This window comes from Eriocheir sinensis, chromosome 69 (genome assembly GCF_024679095.1).
Source record: "Eriocheir sinensis breed Jianghai 21 chromosome 69, ASM2467909v1, whole genome shotgun sequence".
Taxonomy (NCBI): domain Eukaryota; kingdom Metazoa; phylum Arthropoda; class Malacostraca; order Decapoda; family Varunidae; genus Eriocheir; species Eriocheir sinensis.
In genome coordinates, this window is record NC_066577.1 from 5099366 (window position 1) to 5125408 (window position 26043).

The 26043-nt window shown below is 48.0% G+C and overlaps 3 protein-coding genes across 6 annotated transcripts in view; all 3 read left to right on the plus strand.

Annotated features, from left to right (window-relative positions):
* LOC126988436 (zinc finger protein 708-like) overlaps window positions 1-15152 on the plus strand; it is a 227702-nt gene extending 212550 nt beyond the window's left edge. For 3 of the 4 annotated variants that reach the window (XR_007741951.1, XR_007741947.1, XR_007741948.1), the window contains one exon: window positions 15057-15152. The gene's annotated coding sequence lies outside the window, so the exon portion shown is untranslated. Of the gene's footprint in view, window positions 1-14581; window positions 14843-15056 lie in introns of those variants that run through there. The other variant, XM_050846530.1, reaches the window with a different exon arrangement.
* The window catches only part of LOC126988437 (gastrula zinc finger protein XlCGF46.1-like), a 39489-nt gene extending 16942 nt beyond the window's left edge, over window positions 1-22547 (plus strand). The window contains exon 2 of the mRNA XM_050846558.1: window positions 22447-22547. The gene's annotated coding sequence lies outside the window, so the exon portion shown is untranslated. The remainder of the gene's footprint in view (window positions 1-22446) is intronic.
* Window positions 13050-22636, plus strand: LOC126988438 (zinc finger protein 708-like). Its single transcript, XM_050846559.1, has 2 exons — window positions 13050-14581; window positions 22489-22636. The coding sequence occupies exon 1, from the start codon at window positions 13208-13210 to the stop codon at window positions 14324-14326; it is 1119 nt and encodes a 372-aa protein (XP_050702516.1). The 5' UTR covers window positions 13050-13207; the 3' UTR covers window positions 14327-14581; window positions 22489-22636.
* Window positions 22637-26043: the final 3407 nt, after the last annotated feature.

The following is a 26043-nucleotide window of genomic DNA, read 5'->3' on the forward strand; positions in this document are numbered from 1 at the left end:
ACCAAATAAATCAAGGAGTCTAGGGAAGGAGAGGCAATGGTGCCCGCAAGACTGAGGACGAGGACTAGTTATTCATATCGCACCCAGATGGCAGCACCATGTCTGAAAGGTTGAGGAGGTTAAGCTTGATAAACAAGTTTAACCTTTTATACAATATATGTTGCGTGTTGAGTATAGAGGTTTTGCAGTGACGTCACGAAATAGCGTCGTCTGCACCTTGTGCGTCGTCTGCAAACCCGCTGGTGGTCACCTCCCCAGCAGAGTGAGCAGACGGACGCCGTGTGCTCTATCCCCAAGTCACTACCCGCGGGCAAATGGCAGGACCTTCAACATCATTTGTGTCAGGTGATTACGCGAGATCGCTTGAGAATGCTGTGAAGCTAAGATACATCGAAAAAATCAGTGCTTTTGGGGGAGGAGACTGGTAGACTGGCTGTCTGTCTGGCTGGCTGGTTGACTGGTGGGTTGACTGGTTGCCTGTTGGGTTGATTGGCTGGCTGATTGGTAAACTGACTCTGTCTAATTGACTGATTGGATGGCTGGATGGTTGACTGGGTGGTTGACTGACTGGCTGATTGTTTGGCTGGTTGACTGGCTGATTGGTTGGTTGGCTGACTGTCTGGCTGGTCGGTTGACTGGCTGTCCCTCTGCCTGGCCGATCTGTTGCTGACCAGTGATGCCCTGGTAGGCCCAGGCAGGCAAACAGGTGAAGGCAGGTGACGGCAAGTCACCTTACACTACGCACTCTTGGTCACTTCCCTGCGTACACTTATATACTCCACCCAGCACTGAACTCTGTCCCTCTGTGCACTTTGCCTACACTGAATTTCCTTTCCTATTTTCTTCCCCTGCTTGAGCACCGCCATGCTTGTTTACGTCCGCCAGCTCATGTAAATCCCGTTCCAGAGCAATCCCCCGCCACACAATAAGCTAGGGGGCCCGGGGCAATACCTAAATGAGTGTTACCTCATGTAATAATCTAATCAGTCTTGCCTGTAATATTTACCTCTGACAAAATGAGCACTGCAGAGTCGAGATGAAGCAGACGGCCGCCAGTTTTCCCTCCTCACAGCTGCTATCCACTTCCCCCGCCCTTCTGGATTTGCTGGAAATCTATAAAATGACACAGCATCTCTCCCGTGTCGGTTAGAACATCCAACCGCACAGCATACGTATCCCATGACGAACACACAGAGCACTTGTGCAGCCGCCACCAAGGTTTGCTTTGATAAGTGACCACCGCCAGGGCCCGTGAGAGGGGGGTGAAGCTGGTATCTTTACACCAGGGCCCGGTCTCAAAGGGGGCCCGGCCTCAAAGGGGGCCAGTCACCCGACCAGGAGGGAAAAAAATGGGAGAGTAAATGGAGAGAGAGAGAGAGAGAGAGAGAGAGAGAGAGAGAGAGAGAGAGAGAGAGAGAGAATACTAATATTTATGGCTTTAAATTGGCTCTTAAAATTGGTCAAATTCTAAAATCCTGATCCCCCCAGCTGGATGGGCTCACTTCGCTCGCCAAATGGTAGGGGCCCAATGACACTCATAGTACCAGGGCCCAGTGATGGCTCTCCCTGGCCCTGACCACCGCCACTGACCACCAAGATGGCCGTGCAGGCCCGCGCTATCCCCGCACCCCCACTGATGGCGTCAGCTGCACAACCTTTATAGTGCATTTTATAGTGATCACGCACCCAAATGATTTATCTTGGTGTTAAAAAGTCTCCCATACCTATTATCAATAGTTTAACACCAAGGAAAATAGAATGAAGATATGAAAATATTTTCAATAACATTCAATAACAATTCCGCCTCCGGGTGGCTCGCAGCCGTTTGTCATCAAAGTCACCCCACCGCCATGCTCTTATATTCGACATAATTCTTGCAGGTTTGTTGCAGAAAAAAACCACTGCCTGGAGTTCTGCAACATTTTATTCCCTTGAGACGGCAGGCGGTAAGGAAATGCAGTGAGTGAGTTTTGTGCGGGAAGAATAGACGAGGAGCGAGAAAAGGCAGGCTGGTGGAGGTTACTGTACGTTTTGAATCAACGCCGCCCCGGTCTCTCCACTACATGACCGTCTATTAGTTTGGCTGGTGACTTCTGGAAACAAGGTTCCATATGGTCTTGTATAGAGGTTTTGCTGCCGACGTCATTAGTGGGGGTGCGGGGGTAGCGCGGGCCTTCACGGCCCGCATAAACAAAAGAACAGTTTAAATCCCTTGGCGAGGTCCCACGTCCCCATCACCTTTTAAGAATCCATTTACTACATACCAATTACATTTTTGCTACGTTATTGCTACCTTTAGCGTGCATATTGCCACGACCTTCCTGGTACCTACCATTAGCTTTCTAGAACGGTTCTTGCAACAGCTCCTTGCAGTACCAGTAACCTGTGTGTCATAACTCTTATTTTCCTTTGCTGCTTCAGTCACATAACTATACTCTTTACCTCACTTTTTATGCATATAATTAACAGTGAAAATCAATGGTAGTGCAAATGCAGATTAGCGGAGCCTTAAAATCTAAGGTGGTCTCAACCAGCAAATGACCAGAGATAGAACAAGATGTGGTGAACTAATATTTTATTGATGCTTTTCTCCCTCATGACGCAGTCTGTCACACACTGTTAAGTTCTCGTTTTTAACACTGATACGCAGTACAGTCATGTCTAGTCCTCAAGCCAAGCGGAAACGACAGCCGTATATGCAGAAATACACAAAAACATGGGAGTGACCGTTGTTTGAAAGTTGGCTGACAAGAAGCGGCAATTAAGGGCCCTATATATTGTTACGCCAAGGCTTAGCTTAGTTTAAATTGTAATTGGCGCCACGTGACGTAATGAGGGTTCCCTGCGGCCCCGTTGAGGGGGCGGGCTGGAGAGGGACGCCATGCGGCGAGGAAGAGTGGAGACGGAGAGAAGACAAAGGACGCGCTCGCCTGTGCTCTGTGCCTTAGGACTTAATCGCCTGTGATTTGTGCCTTGACTGCCTCCCCCTTGGACTATAAGGATTGTACAACGTGCTATTGCTTAGTAAACCCCAAGAAAGTCCGCCCTGTATTTAATTGTGCCTCGCTGTGTGCTCTGTGGGTGTGTGCGAGTGTGTCCGCCGGAGTGTCTTTGTGTCTGCTGTCCGCCTCGTGGGAGCACTGTGTTTTCCATAGCGAGCCCAGTTTAAGTAATTGGGAGAGCACCTGTCTGCCTGTGTGAGGGGTAGACAAGTGGAGTATAACAGTGGTGTCAGGAGCGGGGTGGAAATTGTGCTGTGAGTGGACGGGCAGACAAAGAGTGACGCCTCGGGCACAATGGAGCTCGGCGAGCACGGTGCGGCTGGCGGAGCGAGTGGTGGGGGTAGTGGTGACCTTGAGGCTGATGAAGACGCTAAGCCTGGCCAGCTGGAGTTAATTTCCTCAATGTTGGCTGGCTTGAGGCAAGAAATAACGCTTCAAGGTCAAAAGCAGGCACAGCAGGCCGCACGCACAGACCAGCTGGCCCGTGAGCAGGCCGAGCGCTCCGAGGCACAGGCCAGCAGGCTTGAGGAGCAGGCCCGTGAGCAGGCCGAGCGCTCCGAGGCACAGGCCAGCAGGCTTGAGGAGCAGGCCCGTGAGCAGGCCGAGCGCTCCGAGGCACAGGCCAGCAGGCTTGAGGAGCAGGCCCGTGAGCAGGCCGAGCGCTCCGAGGCACAGGCCAGCAGGCTTGAGGAGGCACTACAAGCAAGTTTGGCTTCTGTGCGGCAGGAGGCACGGCAGTATACCGATCAGGCCTGCGAGGAGGTCCGGGGTGAGCTACAGAGGGGCCTAGAGGCACTGAGAGGTGAGGTGCGGGAGGTAAGGTTTGAGGCGAGGCAGGCTGCCGTGTGCTGCCCCAGAGGAAGTGCAGAGTGAGCCTTTGTGTGATTGGGGGCAGTGTCAAGCCTCGCTGAGGCCACGCAGTGCATTCTCTGAGCCTCCGGGCCTGGCGTGTCCGGCCGGGGGTCACGGTCGGGGTTCAGCGGCTGGCGTGGGCTGCGGCGGGGCGCGAGCGGCGGCCCCGCCACTGTTGCCAAACAGCCCGCCACCCTCGCCTCCTCACCTAAACCCTACCCTGCCTCCTTTCTTGCCCCGAGTGCCTGCCTTCTACCCTGCTCGTTCGTTTCCTTCCCACGACCACCGCAGGCGTAAGCCGGCTGAGTATGACGGCAAGGTAGCTTGGGAGGCCTACGTTGCTCAGTTCGTCATGCTCGCAACAGCTCAAGGGTGGACTGAGGAAGAAAAGGCGCTGCAGCTGGCAACGGCGCTGCGGGCCCGGCACTCGAGATTCTCAGCCACCTTCCAGCCACCAAGCAAGCTTCCTTTACCAGCCTGTCGGAAGCCTTGCAGCGCCGCTTTGGGGACAGTCACCAGGCTGAGGTGTACAGGGCTCAGCTGAAGAAGAGGGCGAGGCAGAAGGGCGAGACGCTGTCACAACTGGCGCAAGATGTGGAGGCCCCTTGTGAGGCGGGCTTATCCGGCTGCTGGTGAAGACATGACGACCGTCCTCGCCCGTGACGCCTTCGTAGATGCTCTGCAGGACCACCAGCTGCAGATCTACGTAAAGCAAGCCCACCCTGGTGACCTGCAGGTGGCTTTGGCGAGGGCCATGGAGTTCGAGGCGTTTCTCAAGACGTCAAGCCGCCTCGCTGACTACGCCAAGCCTCGGAACGACGTGCGAGGCCGGAAGGCGAAGTTCGAGCGTAAGGCGGCGTCGAGGGAGACGAGCCCCGAGTTTGGTGGCCGTTGCTGGGGCTGCGGTGAGAAGGGCCACAGACGCGACCGGTGTCCGAGGGGGCGAAAGACGCGTTCCCTCGACCGGCCGAAGTCTGGGGGCTTCCAGACTTGCTGCAAGGACTGCGGCAAGTCTGATCACCGCTCCAGCGCCTGCCCCAAGCCGAAGCAAGTGGCGCAGGCGGGAAACAGCAGCGGGCTGGACAACTGGACTACCCAGCCTGCCAAGGTCGACACGCCCCCACTTGTGTAAGATGCCGCCATACCACTAGTTCGGTGCAGGTGGAGGGCAACGTAGACGGTAAGTCTTGCCGCCTGACAGTCGACACCGGGGCTGAAAGACCCTGGTGCGCCCCGAGTTGCTGGACGCTGAGCGGCTCCCAGACGCCCCGCAGAGATTGTGCGGCGTGACGGGGCATTGCGTGGCACCCAGGGGCCTGTAGTGGCTCGTGTCGGCGTGGGCGGCGCAGAAGAGCGGCTGCCAGTGTACGCCGCCGACCTGGATGAAGAGGGCTTGCTCGGTTTTGACTACCTGGTGCAGACTGGCGCATGTATCGACTTTGGACGGAAGCGGATGTGGGTGCACGGACAAGAGGTGCCCTGGCTTCCGGAAGTCGGTTGTGCCGAGGTAGTGACGGCCGAGCGACTGCACCTGCCACCTGGACGGAGCGACGAGTCCAGTGTCGACTGTCGAGGGTGATGCACGACGCGGAAGGCATAGTAGAACCCTCAGAAAACCAGCACCTGACTGACGGTGTGGCAGTCGGGAGGAGCCTCGTGGGAGCGGGGGAGGAGTTAGTGACAGTACTCGTTGCTAACTTCTCTGACGAGGCTCGGCGACTACCCGCTGGTGCCAGACTAGGCACATGTGAAGAGGTGGAGCGAACTGAACAGCCGTCGAAGAGTGCGTCTACGCCTGCGGAGGAGTGCTGCCTGACTTCCTTGAAGACCTGGCGCTCAGGGGCTCCGCTAACCTGACGGAGTCGCAGGCGGAGAGGGTGCGCCACACCTTGACGCAGTACTCAGACGTGTTCAGCCGGGGCGACTTGGACTTGGGCCGCACGTCGCTGGTGAAACACAGCATCAACACTGGAACCAGCGCGCCCATCAAGTGTCCCCTCGACGTATCGCACCTGCCCGACGAGAGGAGATGCAGCGCACCGTCAACGACCTGGCAAATCAGGGGTGATCGAGAAGTCCGACAGTCCGTGGTCTTCAGCGGTAGTCCTGGTTAAAAGAAGGACGGCACACAACGCTTCTGTGTGGACTACCGGGCACTGAATGACGTGACTGTGAAGGATTCCTACCCCTGCCGAGGATCGACGACACCTTGGACGCGCTGGTAGGGGCGAGGTGGTTCTCCACGCTCGACCTGAAGTCGGGCTACCACCAGGTGGAGATGGCCGAAGAGGACAAGCCGAAGACAGCCTTTTCCTTCGGGCAGGGCTTGTGGCAGTTTAATGTCATGCCCTTCGGCCTCTGCAACGCCCCTGGCTGTTTTGAACGTCTGATGGAGCGGGTGCTGGACGGCCTGCAGTGGAGGACGGCCTCATCTACCTCGACGACGTCATCGTCTACGGAGGCACCTTCGAGGAGGAGCTGGGGAGGCTGGAGGAGGTCCTGCAACGCCTGAGGAAGGCTAACCTCAAGCTCAGCCCCAAGAAGTGCTCCCTCTTCCAGTACGAGGTGCCGTTCCTGGGGCATGTCGTCAGCAAGGACGGCGTGCGCACAGACCCGCAGAAAGTGGCAGCAGTAGCAGACTGGCCTCGGCCCACTAACGTAGCTGAGGTCAGGAGCTGCCGGGTCTGTGCACCTACTACCGTCGCTTCGTGCAGGACTTCGCCACCATCGCGGCGCCCCTACACCGCCTCACTCGTAAAGGAGTGCCTTTCGAGTGGGACGAGGCGTGCCAGGCTGCGTTCGACGGCCTGAAGAGGGCCCTAGTGGAGGCGCCGGTCCTGCCGTACCCCAACCCGAAGCTCCCTTACCTGCTTGACACCGACGCCAGTGCGGAGGGCATCGGGGCTGTCTTGTCGCAGGTGAAGGATGGAAGGGAGCACGTGGTGGCCTACTACAGCGCCAAGTTCAGTAGGCCTGAACGCAACTACTGCGTGACCAGGAAGGAGCTGCTGGCAGTAGTAAAAAGTCTCGAGCACTTCCAGCCGTACCTCTACGGCGCTGAGTTCACCGTCCGGACCGACCACGCTGCCCTGCAGTGGTTGAAAACACTGAAGGCGCCGGAGGGTCAGCTGGCGAGGTGGTTGGGAAGGCTCGAGCAGTTCAACTACCGGATTGTTCACCGCCCGGGTCGTGTGCACAGCAACGCCGATAGTTTGAGCCGGCGCCCGTGTGAGGCAGGTTGCTCTCACTGTGCTAGCAAGGACCCCGACCCTGTGACTCGACGCCCGTGTGAGGCAGGTAGCTCACATTCCGTCCCTGAAGGACCTGACGCCGTGAGTCAGAGCCCGTGTGAGGCAAGCTACTCACACCAGGCGCGTCGGGACCCTGACCCTGTTTGCCGACGCTTAACAGTGCCTGCCAACGCCACTGAAGGCAACGACCGGTGGCGTGAGGCACAGAGCGCAGACCCCGCTCTTGCTCCTGTAGTGCGTTGGCTCAGGGCGGGGGAGCGACCCCGGTGGGAGGAAGTGTCGGCGGAGAGTCCTGCCACTAAGTGCCTCGTCGACCAGTGGGAGACGCTGCGGTTGGACCGGTGGGGAGTGCTAGTAAAGCGCTGGGAGGTGTTAGGCGGAGTGGGCAGAGACGCCTGGGTAGTGGTGGTACCCCGTGCAAAGCGTGCTGAGGTGTTACGGGAGTTGCACGCCGGTGTTACTAGTGGCCACTTGGGCGAGAAAAAGACCCTTAAACGTCTCCGCCAGCGCTTCTACTGGGTCGGTATGCGGAACGACGTTTCCGAGTGGTGTCGGGCCTGTGACGTTTGTAGTGCGAAAAAGGGCCCCACACGCCGGAATCGGGCTCCGCTTCAGTTGTACAGCGTGGGGCGCCAATGGAGCGGGTTGCTGTAGATATTGCTGGCCCGCTGCCCATGACGCCCCGGGGCAATCGTTTCGTATGCGTCGTGATGGACTACTTCACGAAGTGGCCTGAGGCGTATGCGCTCCCGAACCACGAGGCTGAAACAGTGGCGAGTGTCCTAGTAAACGAGTGCTTCACCCGGTTCGGTGTGCCGTCAGAACTGCACTCAGACCAGGGCCGTGAGTTCGAGTCCCGTGTGTTCCGTGAGTGCTGCGACTTGCTGGGAGTGCGGAAGACCCGAACGACGCCACTCCACCCGCAGTCGGACGGGATGGTGGAGCGGTTCAACCGGACACTCGCACAGCAGTTGGCGACGTATTGCGGGGCAAACCAGGAGGACTGGGACGTCAAGTTGCCCGCAATGCTGATGGCGTACCGGTCCGCTGTGCACGAGGCCACTGACTATACACCCGCACGTCTTATGTTTGGCCGCGAGCTCAGACTCCCCGTGGATCTGGCGACGGGCGGCCGCCGGACGTGGGCCTGCCGACTGTCACCTCTGGCTTCGCTGCCGCGCTGCAGGAGAACCTGGTCGAGGTCCATCACCAGGTGCGCGGCAAGCTCAGAGTGGCAGGCCAGGCGATGAAGGACTACTACGATCGCCGCATGCGGGACGTGAAGTATGCGGTGGGTGACAGAGTGTGGCTGCATAACCTCGCCGGAAGAAAGGGTTATCACCGAAGCTGCAGAGTCCCTGGAGGGGCCCTACACGGTGATTGCAGTCCTGTCCGCTGTCACCTACCGCATCAGGAGGGGCCGCAAACGCTCCTCTGTCGTCCACGTTGACCGGCTCTGGCGCTACCATGGGCCGGGCCGTTACTCCTGGGGTACTGGCGCTGAGGAGGACCCTGACTACCCCAGTAGTGACGAGGAGGACCGGGCAGAACTTGACCCGGTGGACGTCGAGGTCGCGGATGATGTGGAGGAGGAGGCAGGTGGAGACGCCGACCTGGAGGCCGGCTCTGCTGGTGACCTGGACCAGCCTGCTGCCTCTCCTCGCCCTCACCTCCACCGCGACGACCAAGACGTGAGAGGAGAAGGCCAGGATGGCTTACAGATTTTGATACAGAATGATTTGTTTAGTTCCCCAGTTATGTTTTATTTGTTTTGTTAAGTTGGCGAGGCGGGTCGCCTGCGCTTAAGGGGGGGGTAGTGTTACGCCAAGGCTTAGCTTAGTTTAAATTGTAATTGGCGCCACGTGACGTAATGAGGGTTCCCTGCGGCCCCGTTGAGGGGGCGGGCTGGAGAGGGACGCCATGCGGCGAGGAAGAGTGGAGACGGAGAGAAGACAAAGGACGCGCTCGCCTGTGCTCTGTGCCTTAGGACTTAATCGCCTGTGATTTGTGCCTTGACTGCCTCCCCCTTGGACTATAAGGATTGTACAACGTGCTATTGCTTAGTAAACCCCAAGAAAGTCCGCCCTGTATTTAATTGTGCCTCGCTGTGTGCTCTGTGGGTGTGTGCGAGTGTGTCCGCCGGAGTGTCTTTGTGTCTGCTGTCCGCCTCGTGGGAGCACTGTGTTTTCCATAGCGAGCCCAGTTTAAGTAATTGGGAGAGCACCTGTCTGCCTGTGTGAGGGGTAGACAAGTGGAGTATAACAATATGTATTTCCACTGTAATTGTGTGATTCTGACGGAAAGGCGGGCAAACCAGAAATAGGAAAGCGTGCTGCTGGGGCAAAACATAAGAAGATAGTTGAAAGTGCAAAACATATAGTTAGTGTACTTGATATGCCTTTTGTTAGTGGAGAAAAGCATGCTGAAAAACAAGGGAAAGAAGCAGAAGTACGGTTGGCTGCAGTAGTGAGCGAGCTAAATCTTCCATTGCGGATAAACTTGCTCCCGCTATTAAAGTGATATTTCCAGACCCAGATGTAGCACAGAAACTGCACGAAGTGCGGTGAAACACTGTTAATTCAGCCATCGTGAAGAATGTCCTCCGTCGAAAGGAGTGTGATGAGTTACATTGCGAGAAATAAATACACTCACACATATTGCAAGATACACTCACACATATTGCAAGAAATAAATACACACACACATACTGCAAGAAATAAATACACACACACATATTGCAAGAAACAAATACACTCACACATATTGCAAGAAATAAATACACACACATATATTGCAAGAAATAAATACACACACACACATTGCAAGAAATAAATACACACACATATATTGCAAGAAATAAATACACACACACATATTGTAAGAAATAACTACACACACACATATTGCAAGAAATAAATACACACACACACACACACATATTGCAAGAAATAAATACACACACACATTGCAAGAAATAAATACACACACACATATTGCAAGAAATAAATACACACACACATATTGCAAGAAATAAATACACACACACATATTGCAAGAAATAAATACACACACACATATTGCATGAAATAAATACACACACACATTGCAAGAAATAAATACACACACACACATATTGCAAGAAATAAATACACACACACACATATTGCAAGAAATAAATACACACACACACATATTGCAAGAAATAAATACACACACACACATATTGCAAGAAATAAATACACACACACACACACACACACACACACACACACACACACACACACATTGCAAGAAATAAATACACACACACATATTGCAAGAAATAAATACACACACACACATATTGCAAGAAATAAATACACACACACACACACACACACACACACACACACACACATTGCAAGAAATAAATACACACACACATATTGCAAGAAATAAATACACACACACACACATTGCAAGAAATAAGTACACACACATATTGCAAGAAATAAATACACACACACACACATTGCAAGAAATAAATACACACACACATATTGCAAGAAATAAATACACACACACACACACACACATTGCAAGAAATAAATACACACACACATATTGCAAGAAATAAATACACCTACATGCAGTACATTGCAAGACTCCGGGACCGTCCCTGGCCCGGGACGGGTCTTCCTGGCGCGAGAGGAAGGAAGGAAGGTAAACACGGCTTGGCTTCCCAGGACCCAAGAACTCGCCTCAGAACCACTCGGTGAGCGTTTGTAGCCTTACTTTTTGCGGCTACTTGCACGGCAGTTAGTCTATTGCAGTGTTTATCTGAGAGTGCATTAATTGGCGGATGACCATGCCAGCATTTTCTGTGCTGTGGCCGCCGCATCAGACATCGTGACAGAACAGAGTATTGTCATTGCCTGAACATGAACGTGCAATTTGTGTTTATTTCCATTTCATTTTTAGAGGTCCCGCAGAGGGCCACTCTCGGGTGGCATGATAGGCGGGGGATTCAAGGGGCCAGGACAGGGTTAGGATGAGGAAAGGAATTGGGACATGGTAAAGGGCCAGGACTAGGGAGATAATGACTGATGATCCTGTTCCTAAATGTGTCAAGAGTGGGACTATTAACTACATGAGATGGGAGATGATTCGGTAATTATTGAAAATCACTCCGCGCCTCGAAAATACGATATTACGCCTCCATATTGTACTTTAGGGACGAAATACATGTCCCTTAATCGTAATATGAAGGCGGAAAAACTCAAAAGTAAACAGAAAGTGGTAAAGGTAGTGAAAAAGCATATTATACATACGCGTGATGCGTTTTGGTGGCGGCCATATTGGGAAATGAGCAGTATTGCCAACGATCCGGTTAGCGATGGTACGCATAGTTAGCCGTTAGCCGTTAGGGAGGGAAAGGATGGGAGGAAACTAAAAGAAGGAGGGGTAGGAAAGAAATACAGCTGAAGCAAAAGCTGTGTGTGTGTGTGTGTGTGTGTGTGTGTGTGTGTGTGTGTGTGTGTGTGTGACAAAGATGGAAAATGAGAGAGAGAGAGAGAGGGAGAGAAAGAGAGAGAGTGCCTCACACTCTCATCAGAAGAAATTTTTGGGCCGTTAAGACGGGGACGAGGAGGGGTGGGGAAGGCAGGTACGGGGAGAGTGAGGTGGCTATGGACGATGAATTAGTGAAAAATTGAAAATATTAGAAAAACAGATTCCAGCTCTGGCGTTCAGGTGACAACGGCTGTGACTGTACGATAAAGCGGTAGAAAATTCTTTTATAGTATGGTCCAAAAGTGTGGCCAGTGTCACCTATCTTGCAACTGGACACAAGGGAGCCCGAGGTACAACTGACTTGTTAGCTACACTCCCACGGGAGGGTTGGGGAGACCAGCGGAACAGTGGATCAGGAGATTGAAACAAAGATGGTGTCCCATAAACAGCTCCTACACAGTATTCCCTCAGCTGTCCTTACAGGCAACCCTTAAGTGGAAACGGCAATCATGGCTGCATTAATGCAAATGGTGTTTGATGCACCTTAGAAAAAGTTCAGAATAGGCCAAAGACTGGCACAGAAACCTTCCATCACCCAGGCAATGATGCCAAGTCTGCAATTCACTCCCTAAAAGATTGTCCATGCCAGGTTATGTGACAGCAACTATAGTATGTGTTTGTGTTGGGAGTTATGAGGATGGGAGGAGAGGCAGCCCACAGAATATGACAACATTTATCCCACTGACAGCAGGGCCTGAGGAGGCCACTCCTGCAGTAGGCTGTTAAGCAGATATATATATGTTACTGGAACAAGGCACTGCATTAACACCTCATCTCTTACATACCAGGAAGTGGTGTCGGCCATGCTGGGAGGAGCACTGTGCTAGAAGACAGCACACACTTGGTGCCTCGAAGGCCGCCGCTGGTGCTGAAGTGAGGGTCTCAGGTGGGAAGCACAGTTCCAGGAAATAGCAAACAACCATTTGTTTTCTGACTGCCATCACTGGTGCTGAAGTGAGGGTCTGAGGTGGGAAGCACAGTTCCAGGAAATAGCAAACAACCCTTTGTTTCCTGACTGCCACCACTGGTGCTGAGGTGAGGGTCTGAGGCGGGAAGCACATTTCCAGGAAATAGCAAACAACCCTTTGTTTCCTGACTGCCACCACTGGTGCTGAGGTGAGGGTCTGAGGCCAGTGCTGTGCTCAACACTCACTGTGTCCTCACTGCCACTGACTTTAGGACATCTTCCTGCATCCCACACCTCACCTGCTGGCTTGGTCCCTGAGTGTGGGGTCAGGGGAACCTTGGCGCCTGCCACAACTCCCCTGATGTTCCTGCAAGACCTGCCAACTCCTCACATCAAGATCAGTGTTGCAGTGGAGGCTGCAAGGCCTGGGTGGCAGGGACCAGCAGGAGCAGACTGCCACTGGTGTGAGGATCAGGGTGGTCAGAAGAACCACCTCCACCACTGTTGGCATCTCCAGCCATAAAGGAAAGAAACTTGGAGTGTGAGATCTGAGACTGAAAGCACGATCACATGACACAGCCTTGCACACACTGGTGAAGGAAAGCCTGAATGCCAAGGGTGTGGGAGAAGACTCCCTGGGAAGGATGACCTCAACAAGTACACCCTCACACTCTGGTGGAAGACTTCATGAACGCCATGACGGTGGTAGAAAATTAAGTAAGAATAGTACCCTTAACACACACACCCTTACACACACTGGTGAAAGAAACCAAGAAAGAGAAGTTAGTGGAAAAGGATCCAGTGTGAAGAGTTCCTTCAACCAACACACTGTTAGATACAATGGTGAAAGAAATCATCAATGTGGAGTTTGTGGAAAACAGTTTGCTCTGAAGAGTGTCTTCAACAGACATGTTCATATACACGCTGGTGAAACAAATTATAAATGTGATGAAGTATTCAGGGGGAAGTCTGAACTGAACAAACACACCCTTACACACACTGGTGAAAAAAATCATGAATGTGAAATTTGCGGGAAACGATTTACGCTGAAGAGTCACCTCAACAGACACTCTCTCATACATACTGGTGAAAAAAATCATGAATGTGAAATTTGTGGGAAACGATTTACTCTGAAGAGTACCCTCAAAGACCACACCCTCACACACACTGGTGAAAAAAATCATGAATGTGAAATTTGTGGGAAACTATTTTCTCGGAAAAATCACCTCAACACCCACACCCTCACACACACTGGTGAAAAAAATCATGAATGTAAATTTTGTGGGAAACTGTTTAATTTGAAGAGCACCCTCTACAACCACATTTTAACACACACTGGTGAAAAAAAATATGAATGTGAATTTTGTGGGAAACGATTTTATTATAAGTGTTACCTCGACAACCACACCCTCACACACACTGGTGAAAAGAAACATGAATGTAAATCTTGTGGAAAACGATTTACTCAGAAGTGTGACCTCAACAGCCACACCCTCACACACATTGGTGCCAAAAATCATGAATGTGAATTTTGTGGGAAGCGATTTACTCTGAAGAGTCACCTCAACAGCCACACCCTCACACACACTGGCAAAAGACCTCATGAATGCTTAGAGTGTGGCAAAAGGTTCATTACCAAGACTCATTTGAACAGACATACCTTCAGACACTCTGGCCTGAGAAAGTTCAAGTGTGATGTTTGTGGAAAACATTTCAAGGTTAAGAGGGATATTGCCAGACACATGAAGATCCACTTCCACTGAAGTGTTGTGTATAGTCTGTTCACTTAAGTCCGACCCAAGATGACAACGTAAACCTAAACGTGTTTGCAAGCTGAGCACTGATTGGCTACTGCTGTGGCTTCCAAGTTTTCTTTAACCTCTGTGTTTATCTCATGCATCACTTTCTGATAATCTGCACTGTGCTTACAAACTTGCTTAGGTTTATGTTGTCAGCTTGGGTCAGACTTAAGTGAACAGACTTATAGTGCTGCAGTGCTGCTGTATTTGGGAGTGTAGGTGGAGGAGGTGTTAAGTAAGCATATTTATTTGGCCTATGTGATGTACACAGATACAGTAGATACACATATGGATGTGAATAATGGCACGGTCTGTTGAGCTGTAGCTCCCTGACAGACAGCTTTCTTTTTACGTAATACATTGTTGCATGTGGTTGATTACGCAATGTTGTGTATAAAGGAACAAATTATTTTATAGATTACCAAATAAGAATAATGAACAAGATTTCATTATAATGAAAAATTCATGCCTTGAGTTCTGAAGAGCTAATTCATTTTCTTTTACCTTCACCTTGAATTGATCTAGATTACCGTTATTTACTAGATTTTTAATTTCCATGTATAAAGAATTCCACAGGCTAGGACCAAAACATAAGATGCTGTGTTTGAAAAGTAGCTCAAATGTGAAGACACACCTGGTTACCTTGTTACTTCTGGTCTAGTGAGCAGATTCAACGAGTTGAGTTCCATGGTAGTTTTTTAATATTTTATAAATTAATACATTAATACTTATGTACTGAGTGAAGTTTTTGAAGATTTTGGTTTATGAATACAGATCCAGTTGAGTCAAATTACCTTTAATTTTCCCCTTGAACATATGCCTTGGCCAAAACTTGGTAGGGGTCGGGAGCATGATTAAACTTCATATATCATTGGAATAATCTGTATGGACTACTAGATTTATTGCAATTTTATTTAATTACTGCACCTTGCAAATGATGAAAACCAGGAACAAAGACCAACAAAAACAAAAACAGGGGTTCTGCCTGGCGCCCAACGCCACGAGGCCTCAAGAGTCAAGCTTGTTTATAGTTGAGCGAGTCTAACTAAAGCCTTTAGGCACGGCTCCCCTGAGCTGTGCTACTGCCACCTCACCCCATCACTCTCCTCAGAGGAGCTTGCTTCCCCCCTCTCTCTCTTATATTTACGTTATATAATATCTTATGCTTGGCTCTGCAGGATGCGAGAGTGAGACCTACGTAAGTCTTCCTTTTTTATTTTATTTTATTTTATTATTATTATTTTTTTTTTTTTTTTTTTGCCTATTGCGCTGGTAGGCTTCTTCCCGGTGGATTCTGATGGTCGGTCCAAGGCTTCTTCCCGGTGGGGTCTGATGGTCAGCCCAGCCCATTCTGGCAGAGGCGAGTGTTTATAGCGGCGCCATCTTGCATTGGCTCATGCTGCCCTCCCAGAGCTCATCTTTAATCCTAGAATCTAGAGTCCAGGTTGATAGGTGGTCTTCTGGACAGCATGTGGGTAGTTTTAAGCCACTCGGCGGCAGCTGAAAAATCCCAGCTTGGTGGCACCGGGTGGGGATTGAACTCGTGTCCTCCTGAACGCAGGGCCGCCTCGCTCTCTGTTCAGCCACCGCCTCCCCAAGCCTCCCCATGGTGGCGGAAGGGTGAATGGTGCGGCACCATCGCATGAACCACGTTGCCAAGTGAAATGGAAGGTTTACAGAGTCCTTCTTTCCCTCAAATCCCAAGCCATACAAAACACCATGCAGTCATATTATTATTATTATTATTATTATTTTTTTTTTTTTTACATCAGAGTGCACGGCTCAAGAGTACAAAAAAAAAAAAGGCCGCTAATCGCCGCTCCTTTAAAAGATAAAAGTAAAGAGTAGCCAAAAGAGAGGTCAATTTTGGATGGAGAGGTGTCATGATACACTTTTCGTGAAAGAGGTCAAGTCATGGGCAGGAGGAAATACAGACGAAGGAAGGCTGGTTAACTCTTGCATAAGGGGTTTGGACAATATAGGGATGAGCTTGAGTAGAAAGTCTTGTGCAGCAGGCTCGCGGGAGGGGGGGAGGCATGAAGTTAACAAGTTCAGAAGAGCAGTCAGCAAGAAAACATCGATAGAAGATAAAAAGAGAGGCAACATTGGCGGCGAAATCTAAGAGGTAGAAGACTATCAGTAAGAGGAGAGCTGATGAGACGAAGAGCCCTAGACTCCACTCCGTCTAGCAGAGCTGTGTGAGTGCAGCTCCCCCACACGTGAGATGCATACTCCATATGAGGGCAGTCGTAGTGAATTAGGTCCCAATTGCTGCAACGAGAGAGTGCTCTTCTGATTATATGCTCCGATCGTTGCGTCCTTGTATTTTTGGGGACATTCGCTTCTGCCATTGAGGCAGTTTCCCTGATTTGATGGTTTGGCGTAGACGTTCGTGTTGAAAGTAGTGCTATCCTGCTTCACTAGTACATCCAGGAAAGGCATGGTGCCGTTTATACTGTTTTCAATTGTGAAGGTGAAACCTCGGGGACTCACCTTCACAATTAATCACATCAAAGAGCTGAATCCCAACTTAAACATCCAGTCGACAGACCTGCAGGCCCTCCCTAGCTACCGGAGGGGCGGAGCTAACTCCAACAACCAATTGCAGCCCACTGCGCATCACGCACCCAGAATCCTGAGCCCAGCCAACGCTTAAAAGAGCGGCGCGCGGTCAGTCCACTTCACTCTACCTCTCACCGCTAAGGAAGAAACATTAAGTGTTACGGAAGAAGGGTCCAGGACCCGAAATCGCGATATAGCCAACAGCCAAACGATGACCAACTGCGGTGAAATCATCAATACTCTTACTAAAGAGAATAAGATTCTTATAAGACTATAAGAGAATATTCTTAAGAAAATGATCAATGCCGAATTAGCCTTCACATTCAATGAAATATATATATATATATATATATATATATATATATATATATATATATATATATATATATATATATATATATATATATATATATATATATATATATATATATATATATATATATATATATATATATATATAAGGAATAAAATAATACTATAATAATAAATAGTAAACAAGAAAATATGAAAAACAAGAAGAATCATGAATATATAAAATAGGTATGGAACTAACATTTTCATTTATTTCATAATCAATTTACTATTTATTACTTTATTTATTTCTTAATATCATTATTCTGCCATTATTTAACCTTTGTTTCATTTTCAGTTATTTAGATTTATTTCTTCTCTCAGTTAGTGGTTTGTTTACTGATATTACGTAAACATTCATTCATTCTAAAATATTTGTAGGAGAGCAAAACAAAAACAAGTCACATTTATACATTTTATTATACATACGTACTATCATACATATTACCACACATATTACCACACATGGTATTTTTTTTTTTTTTTTTTTTTTTTTTTTTTTTTACGTGTTAGCCCATATGCACCGTAGGCATATTCTGCCTCTTCGGTGTTGCTCAGAGGCAGGCCCGTTAGTGGATGCGGCGCTGGTTTTATAGTGGCACCTGAAAGGCCCATGTTACCCCCCCAAAGCTCATCTTTATTGCTATGCAACTAGAACTCGGGTGTCAGGGTGACATGTAGGTGATTTTAAGCCACTCGGCAAATGACACAAAGTTTCAAGGTAGCACTGGTGGGGATTCGAACCCATGCGTCGACATCAGTCCGATCCCAAGCTCACCACCTTATCCACTAGGCCACCGCCTCCCTAATTTACTCACCCACAATTCTGTCCTGCCAGGCCACTGCTCCCCGGGTGTTGTAGTAGTCCATGAGGTAGGCGCGGATTCCCGTGCTTTTATATGCCACATGGGCATTAGATGATCAGCTGTCAGAAATCTTGGCACTGTCGGAGAATTGTCCCCGACATGTCGCCGAAACTTTGGGAACATGCGAAGACAATTCGGAGACTTGTCGCCAGTTTTTCCGCAACAAAAAAACATTAAAATTTCAGATTTTGAGCTCGGTGACATGGACGCCGAATAGTCGGCGACATGTCTCCGAACTGTCCCCGAATTGTCTTGAGCATTCGGCGACATGTCGCTGACATGTTGCCGAATGGTCACGAACTGTAAGAATCTTGGTCATGTCGGTGAACCGGTCACCAAATTTTTTCACGAACTGATTCGGCGTCAAGTTCGTGGCCAAAATTCGGCAGTGTATTTGGGGCTTTAGCAAGCGCGTGGCAGTGGCTCACTCAGCTTTCGCTCACTCTGTAGCCCTTATTGTGTGTGTGTGTGTGTGTGTGTGTGTGTGCGTGCCAAGTATGTAGTACCTATTTACGTAACACAGACCATTTCAACTGTTAGTGGTAACAGGCGTGAAAAATAAATCCCTTGGGTAACTTGGATTTTCGGATAACTTGGATTGGCCTTCCCCCCCAATTGGTCCAACTTATGCGGGGTATACTGTATATTGAAGGGAGAGAGAGAGAGAGAGAGAGAGAGAGAGAGAGAGAGAATCCTCATCATTTCATCGACGCCTGGTCCTAGGAGCTCCCACTAGGATGGCCACGAAAGAAGAGTTTCCAGCTTTATCCAGACACTCGTTGCCTGCTCAAAGTTCCTTAAAGATCTTTCCCTCCTCTCCCTCACATACTCCTGCACCCTATCTCTCCATTTCACTGGAATTCATCCTCTAGCATTCCCTCCCTCTATCTCACTCACACACACATATTCATCACCCACTTTAGCATTCATTGTTCCTATCCTAGTTACATAATACAATATCCTAGTTATGTAATACAATATCCTAGTTACATAATACATCTTAGTTACATATACAATATCCTAGTTACATAATACAATATCCTAGTTACATAATACAATATCCTAGTTACATAATACAATATCCTGGTTACATAATACAATATCCTAGTTACATAATACAATATCCTGGTTACATAATACAATATCCTAGTTACATAATACAATATCCTAGTTACATAATACAATATCCTAGTTACATAATACAATATCCTAGTTACATAATACAATATCCTAGTTACATAATACAATGTCCTAGTTACATAATACAATATCCTGGTTACATAATACAATATCCTGGTTACATAATACAATATCCTGGTTACATAATACAATGTCCTAGTTACATAATACAATATCCTGGTTACATAATACAATATCCTGGTTACATAATACAATATCCTGGTTACATAATACAATATCCTAGTTACATAATACAATATCCTAGTTACATAATACAATATCCTAGTTACATAATACAATATCCTAGTTACATAATACAACATCCTAGTTACATAATACAATTCCTAGTTACATAATACAATATCCTAGTTACATAATACAATATCCTAGTTACATAATACAACATCCTAGTTACATAATACAATATCCTAGTTACATAATACAATATCCTAGTTTTATATTTATTTATTTATTTCTTTCACATCCTCGCCTGTAGTGCCGGTAGGCTTTCTTCAGGGGCCAGATGGTTGGCTCAAGCCCGTCGTGGTGCAGGCAATATTTATAGTGGCGTCAGCTATGCTTGGCTCATGCTGTCCCCCGGAACTCATTCTTGATTCACTGGACGGTTTCTTCTACAGTCCAGGTTGAGGGGTGGTCTTCAGGACAGCATGTGGGAAGTCTTAGGCCACTCGACAGCGACTGAAAAATCCCAGGTGGTAGCGTGGTTCCTATTGTTCCTATCTTAGTTGCATAATACAATATCCTAGTTACATAAGGAAATCCTCGCCCTGCTTCACACAACGCACACAAACACTGTTGCTCTTACCGGAAAAGTGTCTTGGATCCAGTCATTACAGTACTCAAATTCACTCCTCAGATGTAGGCACTGAGGGATCTGAGGGCAGGGTGGGGCAGTGGGCAGGGCATGGATGGTGACAGGAGGGTTAGTGGGCAGGCTGCGGAGACAAGGCAGGGCAGGGAAGTAGCGTGTGATTGTAATGTATAGTACAGAACGAAAGTATGGTGTGACGTGATTGTAAGGACAGTTAGAGGATTGTTCGATAATTCAGTACAAATTTTTTTATAGTACGGTCCAAAGGTGTTGCCAGTGTCGCCTATGTTGCAACTGGACACAAGGGAGCCCGAGGTACAACTGACTTGTTTGCCACACTCCCACGGGTGGGTTTGGGAGACCAGCGGAACAGTGGATCAGGAGATTGAAACAAAGATGGCGTCCCATAAACAGCTCCTTCACAGTATTCCCTCACCTGTCCTTACAGGCAACCCTTAAGTGGAAAAGGCAATCATGGCTGCATTAATGCAAATGGTGTTTGATGCACCTTAGAATAAGTTCAGAATAGGCCAAAGACTGGCACAGGAACCTTCCATCACCCAAGCAATGATGCCAAGTCTGCAGTTCACTCCCTAAAAGATTATCCATGCCAGGTTATGTGACAGCAACTATAGTATGTGTTTGTGTTGGGAGTTATGAGGATGGGAGGAGAGGCAGCCCACAGAATATGACAACATTTATCCCACTGACAGCAGGGCCTGAGGAGGCCACTCCTGCAGTAGGCTGTTAAGCAGATATATATATGTTACTGGAACAAGGCACTGCATTAACACCTCATCTCTTACATACCAGGAAGTGGTGTCGGCCATGCTGGGAGGAGCACTGTGCTAGAAGACAGCACACACTTGGTGCCTCGACGGCCGCCACTTGTGCTGGTGCTGGTGCTGAGGTGAGGGTCTGAGGCGGGAAGCACAGTTCCAGGAAATAGCAAACAACCCTTTGTTTCCTGACTGCCACCACTGGTGCTGAGGTGAGGGTCTGAGGCCAGTGCTGTGCTCAACACTCACTGTGTCCTCACTGCCACTGACTTCAGGACTTCTTCCTGCATCCCGCACCTCACCTGCTGGCTTGGTCCCTGAGTGTGGGGTCAGGGGAACCTTGCTGCCTGCCACAACTCCCCTGATGTTCCTGCAAGACCTGCCAACTCCTCACATCAAGATCAGTGTTGCAGTGGAGGCTGCAAGGCCTGGGTGGCCGGGACCAGCAGGAGCAGACTGCCACTGGTGTGAGGATCAGGGTGGTCGGAAGAACCACCTCCACCACTGTTGGCATCTCCAGCCATAAAGGAAAGAAACTTGGAGTGTGAGATCTGAGACTGAAAGCACGTTCACACGACACAGCCTTGCACACACTGGTGAAGGAAAGCATGAATGCCAAGGGTGTGGGAGAAGACTCCCTGGGAAGGATGACCTCAACAAGTACACCCTCACACTCTGGTGGAAGACTTCATGAACGCTATGACGGTGGTAGAAAATTAAGTAAGAATAGTACCCTTAACACACACACCCTTACACACACTGGTGAAAGAAACCAAGAAAGTGAAGTTAGTGGAAAAGGATCCAGTGTGAAGAGTTCCTTCAACCAACACACTGTTAGATACAGTGGTGAAAGAAATCATCAATGTGGAGTTTGTGGAAAACGGTTTGCTCTGAAGAGTGTCTTCAACAGACATGTTCATATACAGGCTGGTGAAACAAATTATAAATGTGATGAAGTATTCAGGGGGAAGTCTGAAATGAACAAACACACACTCACACACACTGGTGAAAAAAATCATGAATGTGAAATTTGTGGGAAACGATTTACTCGGAAGAGTTACCTCAAGAAACACACATTCACACACACTGGTGAAAAAAATCATGAATGTGAAATTTGTGGGAAACGATTTACTCGGAAGAGTTACCTCAACAATCACACATTCACACACACTGGTGAAAAAAATCATGAATGTGAAATTTGTGGGAAACGATTTACTGAAAAGAGTTACCTCAACAGCCACACACTCACACACACTGGGGAAAAAAATCATGAATGTGAATTTTGTGGGAAACGATTTACTCAGAAGAGTCACCTCAACAGCCACACCCTCACACACACTGGCGAAAGACCTCATGAATGCTTAGAGTGCGGCAAAAGGTTCACTACCAAGACTCATTTGAACATACATACCTTCAGACACTCTGGACTGAGAAAGTTCAAGTGTGATGTTTGTGGGAAACATTTCAAGGTTAAGGGGGATATTGCCCAACACATGAAGATCCACTTCCCCTGAGGTGTTGTGTTGTGCTGCAGTGCTGCTGTATTTGGGAGTGTAGGTGGAGGTGGTGTTAAGTAAGCATATTTATTTGGCCTATGTGATGTACACAGATACAGTAGATACATGTATAGATGTGAATAATGGCACGGTCTGTTGAGCCGTAGCTCCCTGACAGACAGTTTTCTTTTTACGTAATACATTGTTGCATGTGGTTGATTACGCAATGTTGTGTATAAAGGAACAAATTATTTTATGGATTACCAAATAAGAATAATGAACAAGATTACATTATAATGAAAAATTCATGCCTTGAGTTCTGAAGAGCTAATTCATTTTCTTTTACCTTCACCTTGAATTGATCTAGATTACCGTTATTTACTAGATTTTTAATTTCCGTGTATAAAGAATTCCACAGGCTAGGACCAAAACATAAGATGCTGTGTTTGAAAAGTAGCTCAAATGTGAAGACACACCTGGTTACCTTGTTACTTCTGGCCTAGTGAGCAGATTCAACGAGTTGAGTTCCATGGTAGTTTTTAATATTTTATAAATTAATACATTAATACTCATTATTCGTGCATAAATGACCTGTGAAATCAAGCAGAAATGAGTTTTTGAAAAAAATATTATTTACATTACATTATATTTTCACTGATCTGAAAATATACCAAAAGATAAATAAGAATACGCCTTCTCTTACATTGTTTGATATTGCTTCTGTACAGAAAGATGTAGACCTATTGGTGTCACGTGCTGAATCGTGGGGGCTCAGGCTCAACTCTGACAAGACCCGTGTTCTTAGGATCTGCCGAGGATCTGCTCCAAATCTTGGCCCATACTCTGACTACTATATTAGAGGAAATCCTTTACAGTTTGTGCAGTCCGCATCAGATTTAGGGGTTCAAGTGGACACTTCGTTGAAGTTTCATCTCCACGTACGATCTCTTGCAAATAAAGCTGCAGGAATTTTGTCAAATTTACTTAGAAGTACAGTTAACCGTGAGCCTGAGTTTATGAAATCTCTTCTCACCTCTCATATCTGTCCTGTGCTGGAATTTTACTCAGTTGTATGGCACACAGAGTATGTAGGTGATACTGACATGCTTGAGAGAGTCCAACGACGATGGACCAAGGAGATTGTTAGACTTTTGCATCTTGACTATGCCTCCTGACTGGATGCCTTGGGTCTCTTCTCTGTGCATGGCAGACTGCTTAGAGCTGACATAGTCAAGGTCTGGAAGATTCTCAGTGGCCTCTCTCCCGTGCAACCCTCTGAGTTATTTTCCCTCCAGACATCCTCTAGGACCCGTGGAAATTCACACAGAATATTTCTACCCCACAGCAACACAGAAATACGTAGACGATACTTCTCAGTCCGAGTGATTGCTTTGTGGAATAGCCTGCCAGACACAGTTATCCTGTCAACATCCTTAACTGTGTTTAAGAGAAAACTAGCAGTTTTGGACTGGGTCAAGATGTGGCTTAGCAATAGGAAGCAAAGAGTGCAAATCAATGGTAAAAGATCTGACTGGGGATGTGTTACGAGTGGGGTCCCACAAGGTTCGGTATTAGGTCCACTTTTGTTTGTTATTTATATCAATGATTTAGATACAGGAATTAGTAGTGATGTTAGTAAATTTGCAGATGATACCATGATCGGTAGAGTAATTGGGTCGGATCAGGACGCTAGTATTCTCCAAGGTGAACTGAACAGATTGTATGACTGGGCGGATATATGGCAGATGGAGTTCAATGTAGGGAAGTGCAGTATTCTGAGTGTAGGTAGGAACAACCCCTCACATAACTATTGCTTAAATGACACACTCATAAGCAGGTCTGGGTGCGAGAGGGATTTAGGGGTCTTAGTGAGCTCTGATCTCCGTCCAAGGGCACAATGCATTCAAGCTAGAAATCGAGCTAATAGGGTACTGGGATTTATTTCAAGGAGCGTAAGCAACAGAAGCCCCGAAGTCTTCCTCAAACTATATTTAGCATTAGTTAGACCTCATCTTGACTATGCAGTTCTGTTCTGGTCACCTTACTATAGAATGGATATCAAAATGTTAGAATCGGTGCAGAGGAGGATGACTAAGATGATTCAGGGGTTGAGAAACTTGCCATACGAGCAAAGACTCAAACAGTTAAACTTGCATTCTCCAGAAAGGCGAAGGGTGCGTGGAGACATGATAGAGGTTTATAAATGGATGAAGGGCTTTAATAAGGGAGACATTCATAAGGTTTTGTTGGTAAGAGAACTAGGTAGGACACGAAGTAATGGGTTTAAACTGGATAAATTCAGATTCAACAGGGACATAGGCAAAAATTGGTTTACTAACAGGGTGGTGGATGATTGGAATGGGCTTAGCAGTCATGTGGTGAGTGCCAATACAATTGTCACATTCAAAAATAGACTAGATAAATTCATGGACAGCGATATTAGGTGGGGTTAGATACACGGGAGCTTAGGGTCAAAGGAGCTGCCTAGTACAGGCCTACCAGCCTCTTGTAGACTCCTGCGTTCTTATGTTCTTATGTACCTTGGTCAAAGATTAAACGAATATTAACCCCTACATACTAATACCAATGTATTCTCATATATAATTTCATATGATCTCATTTTTAACTATAGTTCCTAAACACTCTTGTCAAAGAACATATCAACTCTAAATTACTTTATTTTACTTACAGAAATATAAATACAGTCGGCCCTCAAATAGTACTGTTTCCAATAGTACGGTTTCGGTTTTATACGGATTGTCATGGAAGATTTTTTTAGGATTTTTAAATTTCCCGCTCGTCGCACCAAGTAGCCATGGCGTGAGTGGCAACACTGTTCTACCAGACTGCCTCCCATGCACATCCCCTCAGTCCGTGTGTGTGCACAACATCAGGAACGCTGTTTCGCCAGATTGAAACCAATGCGCTTTCTCAAAGTCCGTGTGTGTGGACACCTTCAGCTACGCTTCTGCATTACCACATAACATGAACACGGGACCCAAGAGACAAGCCAAAACACCTACTGAATGCACCCCAAAGCGTTCGAGAAAGGTATTCACCTTGCAGAAGAATTCAGATTTAGAAGAAGTTACGTTTTGGTATGGGTTTCGTTGGGGTAGGGAGAGCTTACCAGCATTTTCTGCTGTAGTGTTTCCACGCTTGGCAACAGAGCCATCCTGGCAGCGCTGCCTTCCACATTGTCAGCGAACAAGCCATGCCATACACTCACACTCTCTCTTACTCTCTACCACAGATGCTGTTGCTCTGTAATTCATACTTGAAATAAGATACGAAACAGTAATTGTGGAGATTGACTCCGCACCTCCAAAATACGACATTACGCCTTCATATTATAAAGTTAAGGGACGCATATTTAAACTACTCCAAACAAATTTTAAATATCCTGACCTCTAACGGGGCGCTTCGCCCCCGTAGACCCCCTCAGCGTGGTAACACTACAGTGACTGCAGCAGAAAATGCATAACTGGCAACGTGGGCCCGAGGGTAGCAGCTGAGCCAGGCGGGACTCGGATTCCGTAGAGTGCCCAGGAGTGTTTCTAGGGGGGCACTAATTTTGTACGGATTTTCGAATAGTACGGGGGTCCTGGGTCCCTAA

What these genes read in the sequence shown, in the direction of transcription:
- LOC126988438 (XM_050846559.1), top strand. Translation starts at nt 13,208, where the DNA reads ATGACCTCAACAAGTACACCCTCACACTCTGGTGGAAGACTTCATGAA.